The sequence below is a fragment of the Impatiens glandulifera genome, chromosome 1 (assembly GCF_907164915.1).
Source record: "Impatiens glandulifera chromosome 1, dImpGla2.1, whole genome shotgun sequence".
Classification (NCBI taxonomy): domain Eukaryota; kingdom Viridiplantae; phylum Streptophyta; class Magnoliopsida; order Ericales; family Balsaminaceae; genus Impatiens; species Impatiens glandulifera.
The window spans coordinates 104,386,188-104,411,611 of record NC_061862.1 but is presented as its reverse complement, the minus strand read 5'-3'; the positions used below and the strand labels follow the sequence as shown (position 1 = coordinate 104,411,611).

The 25,424-nt window shown below is 30.1% G+C and overlaps 1 protein-coding gene across 1 annotated transcript; it reads right to left on the bottom strand.

Annotated features, from left to right (window-relative positions):
• Positions 1 to 1,932: 1,932 nt before the first annotated feature.
• Positions 1,933 to 9,018, bottom strand: LOC124919482. The gene is made up of 12 exons (XM_047459728.1): positions 8,925 to 9,018; positions 8,677 to 8,772; positions 8,384 to 8,500; positions 7,126 to 7,986; positions 6,853 to 6,919; positions 6,678 to 6,751; positions 4,885 to 5,950; positions 4,491 to 4,792; positions 3,480 to 3,586; positions 2,884 to 3,034; positions 2,339 to 2,491; positions 1,933 to 2,240 (listed from the first exon to the last, which is right to left on the bottom strand). The coding sequence occupies exons 1-12, from the start codon at positions 8,964 to 8,966 to the stop codon at positions 2,100 to 2,102; spliced, it is 3,177 nt and encodes a 1,058-aa protein (XP_047315684.1). The 5' UTR covers positions 8,967 to 9,018; the 3' UTR covers positions 1,933 to 2,099.
• Positions 9,019 to 25,424: the final 16,406 nt, after the last annotated feature.

The window sequence follows — 25,424 nt, the reverse complement described above, 5'->3', positions numbered from 1 at the left end:
ACTTATATTAATATTAAAACGTCCCGCGTTTATCAAATTTGGTGTTGAATTTAAAATATAATGTCTTTGTATCCTAGTTGGTTAAAGAGTTGTACTTGTTTTGTTACGTTGCAAGTTCGAAACATACCTCTAGCATTTTTAATTTTATTTTTAACCGTTTTAAATTTAAAGACGGGTCAACCCACAATCCGACCCAAGTATCCAAATTAACCACAGCTCTCGACCCGGCAATCCGGACACTTTAAAAATTAAGCATCATTATATATATATATATATATATATAGATTAGTTACTTAAAAAGTTGAACTTATATTAATATTAAAACGTCCCGCGTTTATCAAATTTGGTGTTGAATTTAAAATATAAAGTCTTTGTATCCTAGTTGGTTAAAGAGTTGTACTTGTTTTGTTAGGTTGCAAGTTCGAAACATACCTCTAACATTTTTAATTTTATTTTTAACCGTTTTAAATTTAAAGGCGGGTCAACCCACAATCCGACCCAAGTATCCAAATTAACCACAGCTCTCGACCCGGCAATCCGGACACTTTAAAAATTAAGCATCATTATATATATATATATATATATATATATATATATATATATATATATATATATATATATATATATATATATATATATATATATATATATTAGTTAGTTAAAAAGTTGAACTTATATTAATATTAAAACGTCCTGCGTTTATCAAATTTGGTGTTGAATTTAAAATATAAAGTCTTTGTAGCCTAGTTGGTTAAAGAGTTGTACTTGTTTTGTTAGGTTGCAAGTTCGAAACATACCTCTAGCATTTTTAATTTTATTCTTAACCGTTTTAAATTTAAAGGCGGGTCAACCCACAATCCGACCCAAGTATCCAAATTAACCACAGCTCTCGACCCGGCAATCCGGACACTTTAAAAATTAAGCATCATTATATATATATAGATTCAATTTCTTGACCCTCTATTTAATCAGAATTAAGATATTCTTAGAGTGTTTAATCGGTCGGTTAACCGGGTCCAGTTAAGTCCGGTTTTATCTCTTATTTCTGTAAATGGGTTAACCAACTAATATTGATATCAGTTTTACCAATTTTATATTGGTATCAGTTTTACCAATTTTAAAACTATTAGTTGCGGTCAGTAACGGTCGGTTAAACCGGTAACCGAAAATTCTTTTTAAATTAAGTATTAAATTTATTAAATATTTTTTTTTAAATCCTTATTTATACTGTAACTTTGTTATTCTTCATTTTTATTTATATTATAATATATTATATTATAACTTATATTAATGTTATAATATAATATATTATAATAATATTTTATAAATATATTTAGAAATATTTTATAATATATTATATTATATTACTTTAAAAGTATTTATTTTTAAACCATTAGTCATATAAATTATAATATTTTTAAAATAATTCTTTACCAATTATAATTTAAAATTTAAAAAAAATAATATATATATATTATTAAATATTATTTATAATATATCTAATATTTAAAAAAATATAACTAATATATGATTAAATTATTATCAATTTACCGGTTAAACCCTTATAAAAATAGTTCAACCGAAACCCGAACCGTTTAACCGCTAAAAAATCGGTTAATCAGAACCATTAGAACCGATTAACCAATAAACCTGTAAAATGAAATCAGTAAGCTATCTGTTCAGTTGTGTTATCGATTTTCCGATTTTTTTGCACCACCCTAAATATTCTTAATATAATTAAATTTTGAGACATGCATTTTCATCGATATTTTTAATTATAGCTTAATAGACTATATTTTATAAACTTCTTTCAAAAAAAAAAATAAAAACCTTCTATACTAAAAAAAACATGAAGTGGCATACTTAATTAGGCTATTAAATGAACTTAGTTAAATAAAAACTAAATGTTAATTACAACAGAGTACACCCACAAAATGGTTTAATTCAGAGAAACAATAATACAAATTGCAGTTCTATACCTAAATAAATTTAGATAAATAGTTTATTATCCAAACTAATCCAATGTGACCAGTTCAAAACTTTGGTATAGGCACTATTTCTATTATTTAAAAAGTTCACAAGACATACCTCAAAAAACCCTATATTTCTTGACTCACATCCATTGGAACTGGAGCATTCCAAGTCTTGAGTAAAGGTGGAGGAGTGAAATGATTATTGTTCTCTCCTAAAGGAAGAAACTTGGGTCCAGAATATAAGTTATTTATAATACAGCTAACTGACTGCATAAGAAGTTTTAAAACATTATTAGCACGTTTTAGAACTAAACAACCGTCGTTCAAATCACCAAATAAGTAATTTAGCAGTTTAACAAACTCACCAACACAGATATGTTACTCTTTGAGGCACATTGCTTTAAATGGCGAGAAACAGTGTTATGATCTTCGGCTACAATAGCTCCAAAGGAATTTTTCTCACTGGCTACATACTTGGCTAACCAATGAAGGGTCTTGAAGACCTTTCCACCTCCATACTGGAAAATAATAGTAAGAAGAAAAAGAGAATTTTAAGGTTAACTTGTGGGAAGAGAATTTATTTATTGTCTATACTTTTTCAGTAGGATTCTAAGTGTTTTCAAATATGCTCTAATTGAAGGTTTCTCGTCCAGATTCAATGTGACTTGATGGATGAATTGTTTAATCAACTGCGTCCAGGTCAGATGTTCAAGACTTGATATAAACAAGACATGAAATTTGCAATATTAGTAAATAGGTGGATATATGTTTGTTTTGGAAAAAACTTCCACTGGAAAATTACTCCTAGCATATATCCCAAACTGGAACTCTGTTTGTTTATAAGAGATCTGAAGAAACAAAATCCAATATAACATGGAAAATGGAAAAAGGAAAACAAATAAATATCTACCTTGATTATCTTAGCGAGTTTAGTACAAAACTTGCCCTTCACATGAAGCATGAAACCCATGTTCTGAAATATATAGGAATATACATGGCTACATACTTCTTTTCTGAATCTTGTGCAACTTTTAACAGCACGATTTGGTAAGAGGAAGTATCTGTCAAACGATAACGGCGTCAAGAAATGATTTATACAATATAATTAATAAGACAATGGTATGAACAAAAATCTTATAATTTTCCTTTTTTTCTCTGGAAGAAACATCACACAGCTGTAACCTCTATCAATACATCTCGGGCATGGATAGATGTGATTCCATATTCTAAAGGAACATACAAAATACCATTCATGCAAGACAATCTAAGGCAACAAATTGAGCAGGATACATAAGTACTTCTAATAAATCAGATAGGATGATATGTTGACTAGACTTCACCAATAATTAACCTCAAGATTCTAAATTTGGCTTCATGGAGCCAATAATACCGCTATGAATAGGACTTGTTACTTTTAAATTTTAATACCACAGTGAAAACTTAAAAGTATTTTAGCAATAAAAGTAAGAAACTCAAAACAAAACAGGAATTAAAAAAAAAACTTACTTTTCAGGTGCTAGGGTTGATCCTGCCACTATTGAATCAGTGAGCCAATTAGCTTTAAGGATGCAAGCATCTACTGCACATCCAAACAAGAATTTGGTTGTCTCGAGCTGCCAAAGTAGAATATGAGTAAGATCAGTTTATAACTTGTACAAATGCATGTCATAGTTATGAAGTTGAAAAAGAATATGTTCTTAAGCATCAACTACAAGAATAAGAATTTTCTCCAACCAAGTTTTCTTAGACCATGATTCTTTTCCTGGAGGAGGATAGCCCATTCCACCATTATTTTCAGTGGAAATCGAACCTGAAACCTCGTCCTCTTATTTCAAGACATATCACTTACGCTACATAAATGGGCCATACTAGTTTAACCTATACCAGAAACAGTAGTGTAAACTCAACTCCTTTTTACCAAATTGAACAGCATCTGCCACAAGATATCTCTCTTCATTTAATTCAGTGAAGGGAATTTTATTAACATGTAAAATCATAACTTTTATAAGAACTTCCACTAGAGTCAACTATAGTCTACCATGTCCCTAAGAATCATTTCTTCATGTAAAACTATGTTTCTGTTACGCGCTAATAGGGTTAGGGTTTAGTTAAGACTGCTCACAAGAATATTATTTCAGTCCCCTATCTTTTAGTTATTTTCTATTTCAGTAGCTTGTTTTATTAATGTAAGAATTTGACCCTTGCCAGCTCATTTGGACTCTTAGTGCAATGTCCTATTATATAAAGGACCTGTCCATTAAATGATTATGCATATTTTATTCTCTGAAATGGATCCTCTTGCTTCTCATCACTAAATTCTGCTAAACCCTCATCTTTCCTCTTCTATTTCTGTTCTAGTCACCATTATTCTGCCTTAGCTGTAACAGTTTCCATCTATATAGAGAAGTTAGGGTCCTCATTTTTCACATGATCAAATATCAAAACCTGTTAAGCAAGGCATCTTGAGAATAAAACAAAATGATAAATAAGTTGTATGTATATTATTTCAACAGATACCTTCTTGGGACATAGAATGACCAGAACATGTAATTTCTTCAGCCACACACTTCTATTTCTACAATGATCTGGACAAGGGATGTCATGGAGAACTATGCCACCATGTTTCCTTATTAAGTCCTCTAGTTCCTTCTCCTTTCGACGAGTAAAACCTGTCAGCATAAATTCTAAATCTTGAAGATTTAGTATCTGACTATCCTTTTTGGTGCCACGTCGCCGTCTGTGCCTTTTGTCTTCTTTAGCTCTGAACATAGAGTTGTATTTTGCATTTCTTACTATTAGACCATCTTTTTTATTTGAGCCTGCACAAAATCGAAGTACATTAGGTGACAAAATCCATAAACATGATTTTTAAGTTTCAAGGTCAACTAACACATTGCTGTTTAAGACTTACAATATTGTCTTGAAACTTCTCTCTCGTTATGTTTCTCCAGCTTCTGCATTTCAATTACAGATTCGGAAAAATGAACACGCTTTTTTGTTGAAAGTACAGCATGTGGAGAAATTTCATGCCCAGATTGCTCCTTCTGAAGATTTTCATCAGGCTGAACCCTAGCATCACTATTCACTGCCTCAACTTCTAGATGACTTGATCTGTTTGCAAGTTTAGAAGCCTGGAACATGTCATGGTCTTCACTATTCACTGCCTCAACTTCTTGAGGACTTGATCTTTTTGCATGTTTAGAAGCCTGGAGCATGTCACGGTCTTCACTATTCAAAATGAAAGACGAACTTGCCCTTTTCTTCCCAGAAAGAAGATGGTCAGATCCAATTCTTTCCGTGTCAATGCAATCTTCTCTCTGGCTCTTTGGGTATATGCTAGGATTTTGCTTTACATGAGTTGCACCATGATTTTCCTCAGGTCTGTCAAAAATATTTAATTTTGGGACAGATATTACTAATGTCGGAGCCATAGTGTGCTCAGAAGACAGTAATGGTGAACCACTTTGTTTGTCTGCAAGGGAATCTAAATGAGGCAATACCATGCTGTAATCTTTAAGTGATGTCCACTGCCTACGAATTCTGGTGTTAGAATCATCACTATCAACACTTGAAGAACCAATAAAATTATGATGTTGCCCAGATTCAACATTTAAATGTAATGCCTGCAAATCTATGTTATGAAACTTGGTTTCAGTGCTTGAGTCACATCTGATATCATCATTTTCATTATCAGGGATACTGCATGGAACAATAGAACATAGAGGATCAACTAAGGATGGGCTTGAACACATCATTACATCTTGAGGTGAAATTGCAAAATTTTCAGCTCTGTCTCGTGCAAATTGTACACTAGATTGAGAAGCCATGCTAAGCCCTTTGTCGTGTGCCCGAACAACAGAGCTCTCATCTGGAGCGATATCAGCTGATTCTGTTAGGTAACTTGTCTCACGTACCAAAAAGCGGGGAACATAATTGGTATTATCTGCTCTAAGGATTCTGGAAGCAGCCATTTCCTTCTGAAGGAAAGAAAATATTATGACACTCGTAAATAAAATAACAGAATAGCTAAAGGGATCATGTTAGCTTATTTTTATCTTTAGGACCATATATTCCCTAACTTAAGCTTTAATAGATGGGTAGCTGGAACCTGGTTCCCAAGTTCAAATCCTAACACAAATAAACATACAAAAAAAAGCAAGCTATATTTGGCATACATCACAATTCATAATTTTGTCTCAACTTGTAATCTAAGTTACCAAACATTCCTAATTATATATATATATATACAATGAAGTTGAAGTGTTTTATCCTAAACAATCTTGTAGATAAATATAAATATATATATATATATATATATATTAAGGGTAAAATGGTAAAAGTCTCAATATAAAAATTGGATGAAAAAGTAGCCAAAATTTTATACTAAATGAAGTTTCATCTGATTCAATCACATTTTTCATATCAAATGCAAAAAAAAAAAAATTAAATACATTCACTTTTTACTTTGCCAGTTTCCAATAGGATTGTGAAGGAAAATGGGACTAAATATAAGTTTCTAAATAGGCTCAAGGTGGTTCACTATTTTGTCATTTCTTCCTCCAAGTGCATGTGAGAGAGTTGTGGAGTGTTAAGATGAGAGGTAATGGGCCACGTTATAGATACCCTAGAATTTTTTATCTTGGGATTAAGATTAACAGCAGAATTGTCAACAAGATTCACTAGAAAAACAAAATCGACAATAACCTGGCTTGTCCAACCTCCCAGCCAGCGGCTCTGAAATCTTTCTGGGCCTGTAGTAGCTTGTTCATCATCTTTTCCTATTCAAATAGCAGAATTGAAAACTAGCCTCATGAAGCTTTTTAATTATTTCATTATGGAAGGGTAAAAGAGTCCATTACAGCAATATCCAGAAAGTTACCTAGAGTCAACAGGTTCTCTTTCAGGCGAGGTTTCATTGACATATCCTCTGATGCAAAATTAACTTCCTGAAAGGCAGTCAACACTTGATTAAGTTTACCACAGTAAGATTCTCACTCAGACAAATTCAAGTCTTAAGGCTTCTCTTGCTCTCGCTTGGAGCATATACTACAGTCCAAGGAACAAATGGAGGATGTTCATGTCATGTAGGCTATAAATTGAAGAATCAAATAATTTCTAAGTGAAAATAAAATAAATAGGGGAAATGTTTTACCTGTGATCCAAATTGACCATTAGAAGTAGGCAAGAGTGTCGAATGCAAAGGGATACCATTATGACACGAGATATTAGAGATTTTAAGAACTGAAACTGAATTCTCAACAGCTTTAATCAGATTTTCACAATGAAGAAATTCATTGGGGATGTCTTTTGTGACTTGAAAATCCAACTCGTTATCTGCAGTCTGATATGAAGGATTTCTGGATCCATATGCATCTCCATGGTGTTTATCAAAGGAAGGTGTATCCTTCACGTAAGATGCTTCAGAATCACTAACATAAAAATCATTGGAACCACCAGTACAAATCCCAACATCGGCAAATGCACCTTCCATAGAAGAATCATCCAAGTCTAAGAGAAAGTCACCTTCCTCATCATCCTTGTTTAGGCTATCACAGATATTTTCTGAACAATTCAGTCTTGCTTGTTTCACCCTAAGGGCAATTTCAATTACAGCTTCAGCTGACAAACCTTTCACACATGAGCAACTACTAAGTATTTCATGTATAGAAAGAGCTTCAGTTGCAGCAATAGATAGTTCGACTGCATCTCTGATATCAAGCAAATTGGGGTCACCGATAATTTCTTCACGTTCCAACTTGGCATCCTTTTTCTTATCACAAAGAGAATCATTCTGAGTTGTATCCTCGTTTCTAGGCATGATTGGAAATTTCTCCCTACAAGCACTTTGGTCCACTTCAAATTGCTCATTTGCTTCTTCCTCGGGAGAAACATCATTTTTCTGCATTATGCATTCATAATTTAGGTCTCTCTCTGCTTGAAATGCCTCTGAAAAAGAACTCAACATGTCTTGTGATTTCCCAACTGAGGATAATTGTAGATGAAACTGTGCCACCTGTGTTACAAAACACAATCTTTAAGACTTTGCAAAACAAAAACTCCCCTTGAATATAAGTTACATTTCAAAAATATACATATATACCTCCTTGAATGTGAAACAATATACATGAACCAATAAAAAAGGAATTAACATCTTAGTTAGGACCATATTATACAGGTAGAATAGAAATCCAAGTTGAAACAGCCACAAACCTACCAGCTACAAATGGGATATTAACTTTAGTAGCTTCGGAAACAAATTTATTCTAACTTTCCATAAAGACTTATTGGATATTATATCAGATGAAACTACAGACCACCTGGGATGCCTGGCTGAAGGATGTGGTGGAACGCTAGTTAACATCCTTACCTAAACTATGAGAATGAATCATATATGTGTAAAAGCTACTTACCCCTCCAGAAGAAGCAGAGAAATTCAGGGGAGAATTATCCTCGCCCGATAAGAATAGATGACAACTGTATCTTCCCTCATTACTTGACAAAAAATTTTGTTGAGAAACAGCTACTCCCTGTGAAGGAAGAACATTAGTGATCTTAATGCCTTTCACTGGATATCAAAAAAAAACAATGTCTCCCGAACCCACTAATCAAGTTCCTTCTTTGGCTGTAATTATCCACTTAAAATTCAAGATGTATTGTTAAAACAAAAAAAAACATTAGTAGTACAAGAAGAAATCACTCATACCTCAAATCTCCAATCATTAGGTGTATGTACTTCAATATGTTCATTCCGATTATCGAAGTGGAGTTGCTGAAGCCAACCAGGAACCCAAGCCGTTTCCTATTGCAAAATCAAAGAAATCATACTTCTTGAACTGAGACGGATAAAACTTAACAGGTAAAGGTATCATCATCATACAGATATGTACTTTTTAAGGGTTAACGTATGCGGATAATTAATACATAAAAGAGATTAGGGTTAGAAGTTAGAACCTCGGAAAACTGGGGACGGTGAAATCCTGGTAAACCTTCCATTAGTAAGAAGAAGAAGAAGATGGAAATGAAGCTTAATCTGACACAGCGCTTCTTCACCCTACTCTCGGATGGAGAACTCTTTCGCGCCAAAACGGCTGAAAACCTTATTTTTATGTTTTTTTTTCATGATCCGGAATATATTTATGTCCTTGGAAAAATAAATTATATACAAATTGATTCTAAAATATAAATTCAACAAATACAAATTTGTTATATCGACTTAATTCAAACTGAAAAATATTTGAATTAGAATTTTGAACTTAACTAGCATTTTTTCCGTGCATTTGCACGAGTATTAATATAAAAATCGTGAAAAAAAATTACTAATAACATTTTTTATTTTATTTTTAACCGTTTTAAGTTTATGGGTGGGTCAACCCACAATCCGACCCAAGTATCCATTTACTCAACACCTATATAGATTAGTTAGTTAAAAAATTGAACTTATATTAATATTAAAACGTCCCGCGTTTATCAAATTTGGTGTTGAATTTAAAATATAAAGTCTTTGTAGCCTAGGTGGTTAAAGAGTTATACTTGTTTTGTTAGGTTGTAATTTTATTTTTAACCGTTTTAAATTTAAAAACGGGTCAACCCACAATCCGACCCAAGTATCCAAATTAACCACAGCTCTCGACCCGCCAATCCGGACACTTTAAAAATTAAGCATCATTATATATATATAGATTAGTTAGTTAAAAAGTTGAACTTATATTAATATTAAAACGTCCCGCGTTTATCAAATTTGGTGTTGAATTTAAAATATAAAGTCTTTGTAGCCTAGGTGGTTAAAGAGTTATACTTGTTTTGTTAGGTTGTAATTTTATTTTTAACCGTTTTAAATTTAAAAACGGGTCAACCCACAATCCGACCCAAGTATTCAAATTAACCACAGCTCTCGACCCGCCAATCCGGACACTTTAAAAATTAAGCATCATTATATATATATAGATTAGTTAGTTAAAAAGTTGAACTTATATTAATATTAAAACGTCCCGCGTTTATCAAATTTGGTGTTGAATTTAAAATATAAAGTCTTTGTAGCATAGTTGGTTAAAGAGTTGTACTTGTTTTGTTAGGTTGCAAGTTCGAAACATACCTCTAGCATTTTTAATTTTATTTTTAACCGTTTTAAATTTAAAAACGGGTCAACCCACAATCCGACCCAAGTATCCAAATTAACCACAGCTCTCGACCCGCCAATCCGGACACTTTAAAAATTAAGCATCATCATATATATATAGATTAGTTAGCTAAAAAGTTGAACTTATATTAATATTAAAACGTCCCGCGTTTATCAAATTTGGTGTTGAATTTAAAATATAAAGTTTTTGTAGCCTAGTTGGTTAAAGAGTTATACTTGTTTTGTTAGGTTGCAAGTTCGAAACATACCTCTAGCATTTTTAATTTTATTTTTAAACCGTTTTAAATTTAAAAACGGGTCAACCCACAATCCGACCCAAGTATCCAAATTAACCACAGCTGTCGACCCGCCAATCCGGACACTTTAAAAATTAAGCATCATCATTATATATATATAGATTAGTTAGTTAAAAAGTTGAACTTATATTAATATTAAAACGTCCCGCGTTTATCAAATTTGGTGTTGAATTTAAAATATAAAGTCTTTGTAGCCTAGTTGGTTAAAGAGTTGTACTTGTTTTGTTAGGTTGCAAGTTCGAAACATACCTCTAGTATTTTTAATTTTATTTTTAACCGTTTTAAATTTAAAAACGGGTCAACCCACAATCCGACCCAAGTATCCAAATTAACCACAGCTCTCGACCCGCCAATCCGGACACTTTAAAAATTAAGCATCATTATATATATATAGATTAGTTAGTTAAAAAGTTGAACTTATATTAATATTAAAACGTCCCGCGTTTATGAAATTTGGTGTTGAATTTAAAATATAAAGTCTTTGTAGCCTAGTTGGTTAAAGAGTTGTATTTGTTTTGTTAGGTTGCAAGTTCGAAACATACCTCTAGCATTTTTAATTTTATTTTTAACCGTTTTAAATTTAAAAACGGGTCAACCCACAATCCGACCCAAGTATCCAAATTAACCACAGCTCTCGACCCGCCAATCCGGACACTTTAAAAATTAAGCATCATCATATATATATATAGATTAGTTAGTTAAAAAGTTGAACTTATATTAATATTAAAACGTCCCGCGTTTATCAAATTTGGTGTTGAATTTAAAATATAAAGTCTTTGTAATCTAGTTGGTTAAAGAGTTATACTTGTTTTGTTAGGTTGCAAGTTCGAAACATACCTCTAGCATTTTTAATTTTATTTTTAAACCGTTTTAAATTTAAAAACGGGTCAACCCACAATCCGACCCAAGTATCCAAATTAACCACAGCTCTCGACCCGCCAATCCGGACACTTTAAAAATTAAGCATCATTATATATATATAGATTAGTTAGTTAAAAAGTTGAACTTATATTAATATTAAAACGTCCCGCGTTTATCAAATTTGGTGTTGAATTTAAAATATAAAGTCTTTGTAGCCTAGTTGGTTAAAGAGTTGTATTTGTTTTGTTAGGTTGCAAGTTCGAAACATACCTCTAGCATTTTTAATTTTATTTTTAACCGTTTTAAATTTAAAAACGGGTCAACCCACAATCCGACCCAAGTATCCAAATTAACCACAGCTCTCGACCCGCCAATCCGGACACTTTAAAAATTAAGCATCATTATATATATATAGATTAGTTAGTTAAAAAGTTGAACTTATATTAATATTAAAACGTCCTGCGTTTATCAAATTTGGTGTTGAATTTAAAATATAAAGTCTTTGTAGCCTAGTTGGTTAAAAAGTTGTACTTGTTTTGTTAGGTTGCAAGTTCGAAACATACCTCTAGCATTTTTAATTTTATTTTTAACCGTTTTAAATTTAAAAACGGGTCAACCCACAATCCGACCCAAGTATCCAAATTAACCACAGCTCTCGACCCGCCAATCCGGACACTTTAAAAATTAAGCATCATTATATATATATAGGTTGAAATTATTTAAAAAATTTCAACTAAACAACCCCACTAAGTTAGCCTAGTGGTAAAAGTCGACTTAAAAGACCAAAATATCACGGGTTCGATTTCAATCGAAAGTGCTTGAATAGTAGTGGAGTCTCATGGATGTGGGGTGTGGGGATGACAACGGGTATCCTACCCGCTGGGTAGTGAAGTATCCATCCCCGAACTCTCTAAAATAATATAAATTAAATCTAATATTTTAAATAATATGTTAATACAAAATATAATTGACTAAAAAATAAAACGTCCCGCGTTTATCAAATTTGGTGTTGAATTTAAAATATAAAGTCTTTGTAGCCTAGTTGGTTAAAGAGTTGTACTTGTTTTGTTAGGTTGCAAGTTCGAACATACCTCTAGCATTTTTAATTTTATTTTTAACCGTTTTAAATTTAAAAACGGGTCAACCCACAATCCGACCCAAGTATCCAAATTAACCACAGCTCTCGACCCGCCAATCCGGACACTTTAAAAATTAAGCATCATTATATATATATAGATTAGTTAGTTAAAAAGTTGAACTTATATTAATATTAAAACGTCCTGCGTTTATCAAATTTGGTGTTGAATTTAAAATATAAAGTCTTTGTAGCCTAGTTGGTTAAAAAGTTGTACTTGTTTTGTTAGGTTGCAAGTTCGAAACATACCTCTAGCATTTTTAATTTTATTTTTAACCGTTTTAAATTTAAAAACGGGTCAACCCACAATCCGACCCAAGTATCCAAATTAACCACAGCTCTCGACCCGCCAATCCGGACACTTTAAAAATTAAGCATCATTATATATATATAGGTTGAAATTATTTAAAAAATTTCAACTAAACAACCCCACTAAGTTAGCCTAGTGGTAAAAGTCGACTTAAAAGACCAAAATATCACGGGTTCGATTTCAATCGAAAGTGCTTGAATAGTAGTGGAGTCTCATGGATGTGGGGTGTGGGGATGACAACGGGTATCCTACCCGCTGGGTAGTGAAGTATCCATCCCCGAACTCTCTAAAATAATATAAATTAAATATAATATTTTAAATAATATGTTAATACAAAATATAATTGACTAAAAAATAAAACGTCCCGCGTTTATCAAATTTGGTGTTGAATTTAAAATATAAAGTCTTTGTAGCCTAGTTGGTTAAAGAGTTGTACTTGTTTTGTTAGGTTGCAAGTTCGAAACATACCTCTAGCATTTTTAATTTTATTTTTAACCGTTTTAAATTTAAAAACGGGTCAACCCACAATCCGACCCAAGTATCCAAATTAACCACAGCTCTCGACCCGCCAATCCGGACACTTTAAAAATTAAGCATCATTATATATATATAGATTAGTTAGTTAAAAAGTTGAACTTATATTAATATTAAAACGTCCTGCGTTTATCAAATTTGGTGTTGAATTTAAAATATAAAGTCTTTGTAGCCTAGTTGGTTAAAAAGTTGTACTTGTTTTGTTAGGTTGCAAGTTCGAAACATACCTCTAGCATTTTTAATTTTATTTTTAACCGTTTTAAATTTAAAAACGGGTCAACCCACAATCCGACCCAAGTATCCAAATTAACCACAGCTCTCGACCCGCCAATCCGGACACTTTAAAAATTAAGCATCATTATATATATATAGATTAGTTAGTTAAAAAGTTGAACTTATGTTAATATTAAAACGTCCCGCGTTTATCAAATTTGGTGTTGAATTTAAAATATAAAGTCTTTGTAGCCTAGTTGGTTAAAGATTTATACTTGTTTTGTTAGGTTGCAAGTTCGAAACATACCTCTAGCATTTTTAATTTTATTTTTAAACCGTTTTAAATTTAAAAACGGGTCAACCCACAATCCGACCCAAGTATCCAAATTAACCACAGCTCTCGACCCGCCAATCCGGACACTTTAAAAATTAAGCATCATTATATATATATAGATATGATTTATTGTGAAATACATTGAGTAGATAACTGAATCGATATGATTTATACTCAATATATATTAATTAATATTATTATTAACGAATTTATTTTACATGTATACCAATTAAATTTTTAGGTTTTTTAAATAAAATATTATTGAATTGTTATTATATTAGTGTTTTTTACTTAAATTTATTTAATTATTAGTTTTGAAATTAGTTTAAAATATATTAAATATGAATTATTGAATATTTAAGGTAGATGGTTCAAATAAGTTTCAAACTAACTTATTATATCTTGTACATTTAATTAGTCGAATATAGTTAAATGTAAGGTTTTGATGGCATATAATGATAATCGATGTAATATGACCGAATTTAAATGTAATTTAAAAATTAACCCAATGTTTTCAGTAATTAAGTTGTCTTAGTTGGTTGTAATACTTAAAAATTAGAGAGTATCTAATATATGTTTCTATAATGAAACATGTTGCTAACAGTTTAGCAGATGATGAGCGGGATAAGAAAAAAGATATCTTAGATTTTGGATGGTCTTACTAACTTATACATTTTTAATGTCAACTAAACATGAAATTTCATTTTCATTTTATATCAAAGGATTTTCCACTATGCAGGTATGGGAGCTAAAAAATAGAGTCAGAGAACTTAAATATAATGTATGAATTTTTTTTTTTAAGAAATTAGAGTATTGAACTTAATGTAAATATTTTAATTAAAAAAACATGTACATAGAGATAATTTAACCCTAGGCAATATATATGTAATTTATTTTAAAAATCACTACACAACTAATACATGACTCCTATTATTTAAAAAAAAAATTAAGATATATAAAGTTTTTACCAGTAATAAAAAATATGTTGTGTTTAAACGCAATATTATACTTAATGTTGATAATAATATTGTCATAAACTCTCACATCTGATCGGATGATGATGAGAGTTGTGAAAATTTTTTAGTATATAAAAAAAAACTCTTCTCACATTGGAAGATGATGGGAGTGGGGGAATTTTTTAGTGTATAAAAAAAACTCTTTTTCCTTTGATTTGATACACTTAATATTTGTATTTCTTCTTACTTATTAATTATTGCTCGGAAACGTAAACAACATTTGGCTAAACTCTGTTATCAAATTCTTTAACGTGTTCTTTCTTTTTGTTTCTTCTTTTATCTGTCAGTTTTCTACAATAAGTCGTATTAGAGTCGAAGATCCGTCGTTGGTATGGCAACTAAGTCTTTAAAAGGGGCATCAACTCCTTCGTCATCCTAAACGAGGATCCCAATGTCGAATTTCAAATTTATAGTGGAAATATTTGATGGTATTGGACATTTTGGCATGTGGCAAAGTGAGTTTCTAGATTGTCTTTTCCAATTGGGTCTGATATTGCTATTAAAGTCAAAAAGCTAGATGATATTGAAGAAAAATAATAGAGTATCATAAATCGATTGACGTACAGAACAATTTGATCGTGTATATCCAGAGAGCATAAGTATGTTGTGAAGAACAAACTTCTGCACATATATTATGTCAAGCATTGGTGGACAAATTTCTGAAGAAGAGTGATCAAAATAAGCTCATTATGAAAAATTGTTTGTTCTAGTTTGATTACAAGTCAGCTATCATCATTAATGAACACATCACTAAGTTTAATCAATTAGTAGTAGATCTTTTAAATCTTGATGTAAAATTTGATGATGAAAAGTTGGCTTTAATGTTGTTATCATCCCTTTCTGATTATTTTAACATTTATAAACAATGTTACTTCATGAGGAGAGAAATGTATCTTTTGATGTTATAAGTTATGTTTTATATAGTCACGAATTGAGAAAGTATGACAAAAGGAAAAACAAAATAGTTACAGCAGATAAAACATTGGTGGCAAGGGGTCATGAGCAAAACAAATCAAATGGGAGAGGATGAAGATCGAAAAACAGAGTTGACAAAGATGAATGTACTTTCTATCGTGAAAAATGACATTAAAAGAATAATTGTTCAAAATTGAAGAAGAAAGAGAAAGATTCTGAAGATACAAATTTTGTAGAAAACAAAAACGATGCAGATTCGGAATTTTCTTTGGCGATGTCACACATAACATCACATCATTACGCGTGGATATTGGACTCAGTTTGCACTTATTATATGACACTAGTTCGAGAGTGGTTCTTTAACTTTAAAAACTAGATGTGGAGTTACTTACATGGGAAATGATAAATACATGTAAAATAAAAGAGATATGTTCAATCAAGCTGAAAAATGATGTTGGATCTACTAAAATTGTTAAAGATGTTTGGTATATACAGAATATGAAAAAGAATATCATTTTTGGGGGACTTTGGATTCAAAAAGCCTACATGTGAAATAAAAACTAAAATTCTTAAAATAATCTCTAGAGCACTTGTGATGTTGAAATCCATTGGGAAAATGTAATAATATGTATTACTATAAAGATAGTACAGTTAATGGGACAATAACAATTGTATTAACTTCCGGCAACAGTAAGGAATCAGAGACAATAAAGCTATAGCATATGCGTTTGGGACATACTGGTGAGAAATCCATGCAAACTCTTGTCAAACAATGATTGTTGAAAGGTACAAAAGTTTTTAAACTAGATTTTTGTGAGCATTGTGTTATTGGAAAATAAAGGCGAGTAAAATTTGGCACTATTATTCATAACACCAAGGGTATTTTGGACTATATGCACTCAGATATTTAGAGATTTGTCAAGATCCCATCTTTTGGAGGTAGACTTTATTTTGTTACTTTTATTGATAATTTTTCCAGAAAAGTGGGTGTTTACTATAAAGAACAAATGAAGTGATTGAAATTTTCCTTAAATGAAAAATTCAAGTTTAAAACCAAATAGAAAAAAAGATCAAAATTCTCTGAAATGATAACGGTGGAGAATACAAAAACGATCAATTTCAGAAGTTATACCAAAAGTGTGGCATAGTTCGACACTTCACAATCAGAAAAGTATCACAGCAAAATGGAGGATAAGAACGTATGAACAAGACTGGTGGAGAAAGTTCGTTGTATGTTGTCTAATTCTAAGTTAAATAGAAATTTTGGGTATAGACTATGACATACACTCAACATTTGTAAATCGCCTATCACCATCTGCACTTGGTGGCAAGACTCCATTAGAGACATGATCTGGAAAATCAGCAACTAATTATGATTCTTTTCATATTTTTGGTTCAACAATATATTATAATGTAGTTGAATCAAAGTTAGATACACGAACAAAGATATCTCTCTTTATGAGATTTAATATTGGAGTTACATGATATCATTTTTGTTGGAATTTAGACTATGTAGATTATTTCCATTATATGAATGGAAATGAGAATTCAAAAACAATTCTGAGAATGGGTGAGTCCCAAGAATAAAATCGAGTTAGTGGATTTGTCCACATTGGTAAAATAGTAAAATGTAGCATTTTTCCATTAATCCAAGTGGGGTTTAATTTATTTGCATAATGCATTTTATTGCATAAAAATAAATAATATATTTGGATTAAATATTAATTGAATGAGTCAGTTAAATGGGTATTAATATCAATGTGTAAATGAGAAATTTTCAATCAAATGCAATGATAAATGCATACGTTTGAAACCTTTCACATGCAATTGATGAGAATGGAATTGAATGCATTAATTGATTTTATTCCTACGTTAAAAAAAAATTAGTCATTATGTTGATTGGCTAATTTATCTTTATATATCTCAATTGATAATACGTTGTTAAGGAGAGATATAACAATTACGAAATTACATAGCTTTTTATCCTTCAATCACCCTAAATGAATTTTAATTGGTTTTATTTTCAACATCAGATTGTTAGTATTATTGTCTTGAAAAATAACAGAAATATATATATAAATGATGTTACAAACAAATTAAATAAATACAATATTACAAAGAACGAAATCACCAAATAAAATGTTGATTCGAGGCATGTGTTAGACACATTTCCCTTAAAACAGTTCCATCGTCTCCCGTTTGTGCTGGAGCTTATCGTAGATGGCTGTCTCCCAGGGTACAACGAATCTAGTAGTGATTCAGCACCAGAATCACTACACAACGAACTTGACCAACATACCTGAACTATCACCGGGATCAAAGCAGAACTGTGTGAAGCCACAATTAAAATGATCAATGGAAGATTTTTTTCTAAAAACTAAGAAGTAGCTAGCTTCTTATGATGTTGAAAATAAAAACCAATAAAGTTCATTTAGGGTGATTGAAGGATAAAAAGCTATGTAATTCCGTAATTGTTATATCTCTCCTTAACAACGTATTATCAATTGAGATATATAAAGATAAATTAGCCAATCAACATAATGACTAATTTTTTTTAACGTAGGAATAAAATCAATTAATGCAATCAATTGCATTCTTATCAATTGCATGTGAAAGGTTTCAAACGTATGCATTTATCATTGCATTTGATTGAAAATTTCTCATTTACACATTGATATTAATACCCATTTAACTGACTCATTCAATTAATATTTAATCCAAATATATTATTTATTTTTATGCAATAAAATGCATTATGCAAATAAATTAAACCCCACTTGGATTAATGGAAAAATGCTACATTTTGCTATTTTACCAATGTGGACAAATCCACTAACTCGATTTTATTCTTGGGACTCACCCATTCTCAGAATTGTTTTTGAATTCTCATTTCCATTCATATAATGGAAATAATCTACATAGTCTAAATTCCAACAATCCCCCACATGAATGGAAATTGAAAGATTAACCCGGTGAAGGTTCAACAGTTGAATTCTACATAGGATAGGTAGGTGTAACCCTTTGAACCTTCCCTTGTGAAAGCATATAACTTTACTAGCTGATTAGTAGACTCGATGTCCTTGAACTATTCTGCCTTTTGTGTAAACGATTACACACTTTCACATAGAATTCTCCCTGATACATGTCAAGCTCTCATGGTTGTGTCCATTTTGGCCATGGAACACGCGCCTGGTTCTATGAGAGGGTCTAGAATTGAGCCGTGCAATTCCTTCGAAGCGGCCCCACTTCTCCCTCACATAGGTGATCTCTTTGCTCACAAAGAATCATTAAAAGCGATATGCTTATCCTCGTCAAAATATATATTGTTTTATTATAGGATTATTCTTCAACAATAACTTTCCAAGTTAGTACAATTAGGTTGTCCCATTGAACCTAGTTCTTGGGATCTCCAGTCTGCATAGGTTGGGTTTTCCTTCATACCAACTTATAATAGGCTAATGTCTCAAAAGACTTCAAACTATCTCTCTATTCAATAATTTGATTAGTGGATCCACAATGTTATCTTTGACTTACATAGTCAAATTTGATAACTCTATTAGAGAGTATAGTCTAATGACATTATGTCTAAGACGTGTATGTCTAGACTTGTCACTGACTCTAAGCTTGTCTAATTTCTAATTACTATCACAATAATTAGAAATTTATGTTGGTACATTCTTAGTTAACCTTGGAACATCTTCTAATAAGAAGCATGTCATTCGTACATGCTTATCATTTAATTTTTTTTTATGAAAATATTGTTTACTTGGCTAACTAGTAGACAAAATGTCTTTGAACTATTCTGCCTTCGTGTAAACGATTATATATTTTACATAAAAATATTTTATTTTTCAACATAAGTCAAAAATATAGATTATAACGTTTAATCTATCCATCATAAAATTCTTAGAAGATTTCCATACGTAGATTGCACTTCTAAGTGTAAACATATTCACTTTAAGACGTAAAGTCTTTCATTTAATAATATCAATATATCATTTGATAACAACATGATATTTCGTTTAGTGCAATTCATATCCTTTATGGATTTAATCATTTTTATCGTAATTTTCAACGATAGAAATATCGTACAAAAGACACGTAATGAAATAATTTTCATTGTCTTCATGATATATATAATTGTCACATCCACTTTTTAATAAAAGTATGGTCAAATTTTCATATCATTATTATAAAATTTGTTATAAGTCATATCAAGACTTTATAAATTTTCTTTTTCATTTATTTCATAAAATCCTTTTGAAGACATTGGTTCTTCAAAGTTTTATGAAAATAATGTCAAAATATGACACGTCTCTTGATTTCAAAATCCTCAAATCTAAAATATCGATTTGAACACCAACTCAACAAATATAAACAAGGTATTTTCTTGTTATTTTATTTCTTTTTATAAAGTTGCGCAACTTTATCTTTTATAGAGAACATATTTCTCTAACAACAAATAATTTTTATATTTATCATAATATACACAATTATTTTTGTGTTATAATCAATAAAAAATATTTGCCCCCACATTCGTGTTGGTATCCTTTTTAAATCACACACATTTGTATGATTTAAATCAATGATTTTCTAATCAAGAAATTGTCACATAGTTCTTTTACAGATTTCTTTTGTTATACTCATCATACAATGAATAAGATAACTATATCATAAATATTTAATTGAATAAAATATAATTTCTATACAAGAGATTAGAATGTTTATTCATATATAAATCATTCTTCACATAATCTCTACATAAGAAATTAAAAATATTTAATCAATTAAAATATTTATTTCAACACTTAATTTCTATAAAAGAAATTAGAATATTTAATCAAATAAATATTCACCATATCACATGATTTCTACGAAAGAAATCATAATGTTTCAAGCATCTTTGATCGAAGTCGCTTAAACATTTATTTCCGGTTGCACGTTTGCATCCCGTAATATCGGCACGTTTGCCACATTATTTCTCAAATCAAACAAGACTTTGCTTGTAATTATTTGATTTCAAAATTATCAAATTAAGTCTTGATGATGCAATTGAACAATGTATGTCAAATATATTATATTAAACCAAAATCCATATATATGATATTATATATTATTGCTTCTTTCATTTTAGTCACCACAATGACAAAACAACTATAATATATATAGTCAATAACATAGAAACGTAATCAAATAAATAATATGTCATATATATTATTAAATAGATATATATACAACTTCATTTATCATTAAAAATACCGTTTTAAAAAATACATGATAATTAACTAAAATATTAATTATTACACTTAATTAGAATGTTGATCATTTATCTTTAATCAAATATAAAACTAACTAATTATATAAATAAATATTCATGTCATTAATTCGTCAATTTCTTAATTAATAATGACTTTTTAACTTTCCACATGAGTTATTGTATACGAAAAGACACAATAATTTTATGAAAAATTTTAGTATTTTCTATTAAAATAAAATAGATATACAATAATATTTATTCACGTGTATCATACATATTATGAATTAACACAAATTATCATATTATTAACTAACATGCATGTTATATATATAAGCAATCACTTAGAAACACAATATATAACAACAAATGTACTTCATGTCTTACTCGAAGTAATTCTATTATCGTTCTTTGATCGATAATCCATGTGAAGCAACAATGCTCAAACCAAATCTCGATAAATCGTTCTCACCAAGATAATTTTTACGAAGATAATTTCGACTCACATAGTCGTCTCTATAAACGCATTAATATAATGAGCTCTAACATAAATGACATTCATTTTATGTCATCAAATGATTAATCACACAAGTTCTGTAAAAGAAACTCTAACACAAATGGCATTCATTTTATGTCATCAAATGATTAATCACACAAGTTCTATAAAAGAAATTAAAATGTTTCAAAATATAAATGACAAAGTCATTTTAGCAAATTAAATTTCTACACAAGAAATCGGTTATGTGCCCCAATTCATTTCATAATTTCTACACAAGAAATTAGAATGATTCTAACATCCATGATTAAAATCATTTTGACAAATCAAATTATATATTTATATATATTTATAAAAATCATTATGAACCCATTAATCTCATAATTTCTACACAAGAAATTAGAATTGATTCAACATCAATGACTTTTCTACAAAGAAATTATTGACTACCCATTCATCTCATAATTTCTACACAAGAAATTAGAATGGTTTCAACATCAATGACTTTATCAAGTCTGATTTCTACAAATAAATCATTGACAATCTCATTCATCTCATAATTTCTACACAAGAAATTAGAATGGTTTTTAACATCAATGACCATAGTCATTTTAGTAAATCTGATTTCTACAAAAAGAAATCAAACCATTAACTGGTTTCGAACATGGGACCTCCCATCCATCACACACCATTGCGTCTGAACTTTGAACCACTACACCAATGCGTCATTTCATTGTTGTACCGCTTTTATGACCTTTTGTCTTCTTTCTAGAGACAACTTATACTTCATATTTGACTAGACTCTGTCAACAAATGAATATATGCACATTTAAAACGATAACATATTACCATAATAAAATGTAATATATAAAACAATGTATAAATAAAGATATCAGTTCTCTTTGTTTATTAAATCTTCCTACCATATTCTTATTAATTATATTGCTTAATTAAAAAGAAGGTATACATTTTAATTAATTATTTTAAAACTGAAACCATATGTTTCAATTATAATTAATTTTAACACCATAAGTTTTATAAAAATTGAAAGCTAACATATTAGTTACTTTCTTATTTTTATTCATTATTATTAATAATTTTAATAACCAAACAAATCTTCAAAATAAAATTAGAACAAATTAAATTAATTATGTTCTAATTTATTTTATATATAATATTTATATAATGAATATACACATTAAAGTTATTTAAGAAAAAATTTATATCAAAATATATTAGCTTATAAAATTAAGCTTTAACAACATAAGAACATATGTACTAATAATCAACATATTTATATATAATAAAGACTTATCTTTATTTGTTGTTGTTTTTTTTTTTCTTAAGATGAATCATTTCCATTTTTCGAAATGAGCATTATCTCTTTCACAACACCGCGATTCGTATTTCTGAAACATCAAAGACAAAAAAAAAATATTAGCTTTAAAATTAAGCTTTAACAACATAAGAACATATGTACTAATAATCAACATATATTAGCTTAAGAAATATAAAAATTAAGCTTAAGAAAAAAATTTATATCAAAATATATTAGCTTATAAAATTAAGCTTTAACAACATAAGAACATATGTACTAATAATCAACATATTTATATATAATAAAGACTTATCTTTATTTGTTGTTGTTTTTTTTTTCTTAAGATGAATCATTTCCATTTTTCGAAATGAGCATTATCTCTTTCACAACACCGCGATTCGTATTTCTGAAACATCAAAGACAAAAAAAAAATATTCGATGGCGCAAGCTATTAAATAGCTTAGCACAATGAAACTGTTTTAAGATTGTTAGTATTTTTGTCTTGAAAAATAACAGAAATATATATATAAATGATGTTACAAACAAATTAAATAAATACAATATTACAAAGAACGAAATCACCAAATAAAATGTTGATTCGAGGCATGTGTTAGACACATTTCCCTTAAAACAGTTCCATCGTCTCCCGTTTGTGCTGGAGCTTATCGTAGATGGCTGTCTCCCAGGGTACAACGAATCTAGTAGTGATTCAGCACCAGAATCACTACACAACGAACTTGACCAACATACCTGAACTATCACCGGGATCAAAGCAGAATTGTGTGAAGCCACAATTAAAATGATCAATGGAAGATTTTTTTCTAAAAACTAAGAAGTAGCTAGCTTCTTATGATGTTGAAAATAAAAACCAATAAAGTTCATTTAGGGTGATTGAAGGATAAAAAGCTATGTAATTCCGTAATTGTTATATCTCTCCTTAACAACGTATTATCAATTGAGATATATAAAGATAAATTAGCCAATCAACATAATGACTATTTTTTTTTAACGTAGGAATAAAATCAATTAATGCAATCAATTGCATTCTCATCAATTGCATGTGAAAGGTTTCAAACGTATGCATTTATCATTGCATTTGATTGAAAATTTCTCATTTACACATTGATATTAATACCCATTTAACTGACTCATTCAATTAATATTTAATCCAAATATATTATTTATTTTTATGCAATAAAATGCATTATGCAAATAAATTAAACCTCACTTGGATTAATGGAAAAATGCTACATTTTGCTATTTTACCAATGTGGACAAATCCACTAACTCGATTTTATTCTTGGGACTCACCCATTCTCAGAATTGTTTTTAGTGTTTGGATACAAGGAAAACCATTATCAGTAGAGATATTACTTTTGACGAATCTTCAATGTTGAATAAAGTAACACCAAACAAGAATGATTGTACTCTGCATCAGGTAGAGTTTGAGTAGATAAAAATAAGTCTAACTACAAATGACTCTCCGACGACAGAAGAAGAGTCAGATGAGGAAGAGGTTCCGACCCAAAAATCTTCACAACAACACAAATCAATTGATGTGAACAGACCATGGAGAGTTATTTAAAAACCAGCTCAGTTTGCTAACATGGTGGCCTATGCACTTCTAGTCGTAGATGATGTTCCATCAACCTTTTTAGATGTCATTCAAAATACTGAAAATGGAAAATGGAATGGTACTATGGAAGATGAGATACAATCTTTTTAGAAGAATGAGACATGGAAGTTGACGCATCTACCAAAAGAGAAGAAGACTATTGGTTGTAAATGGATCTTTGTTAAGAAAGAATAATTTCTTGATAAAATTGATGTTCGCTACAAGACAAGATTGCTAGCAAAAGGCTACGCTCAAAAAGAAAGAGTTGATTATAATGAGGTATTATCTCTTGTTGTTAAACACTCTTCTATTAGATTTTTTTAGCCTTGGTAGCGCTGATGAATTTGGAGTTAGCTCAACTAGATGTGAATATCGCATTCCTACACGGTCCTTTGAACGAGGAAATTTACATGTCTCAACCAGATGAATTCAAAATTGCTGATAAAAAAAAATTGGTTTGTAAGCTGAACAAATTATTATACAAATTGAAGAAATCACTAAGATAATGATACAAGTGACTTGACAAGTTTATGATGGACCACAAATACAGAATAAGCAAATTTGATTCTTATGTGTATTTGCGCAAACTGCAAGATGAATCTTATATCTAGCTACTATTGTACGTTGATGATATGTTGATAACATCAAAGAGACAATATAAAATTGATAAATTAAAGGCTCAATTGAGTAAAAAGTTAAAGATGAAAGACATGGGAAAACCTAAATTTAAACATTGTTTTGATTTGGTAAATATCTTGCGCGTTTGAGTCGCTGTTGAAAAGCGTCAATTGAAAACACTTAAGAACTATTTTTTAATGATGAAGAATTGTAATGGATATTATACCAATGTGAAGATTTGTTATTTTTTGACACAACTAAAATCTCACATCGGATGATGATAGGAGTGAGAGAAGTTTCTTAGTATATAAAAAACTTTTAACACAATTAGAATCCAATATCGGAAGATGATGGGAGTGGGGAAGTTTCTTTGTTTATAAAAGAAATTCTACTCCCTTT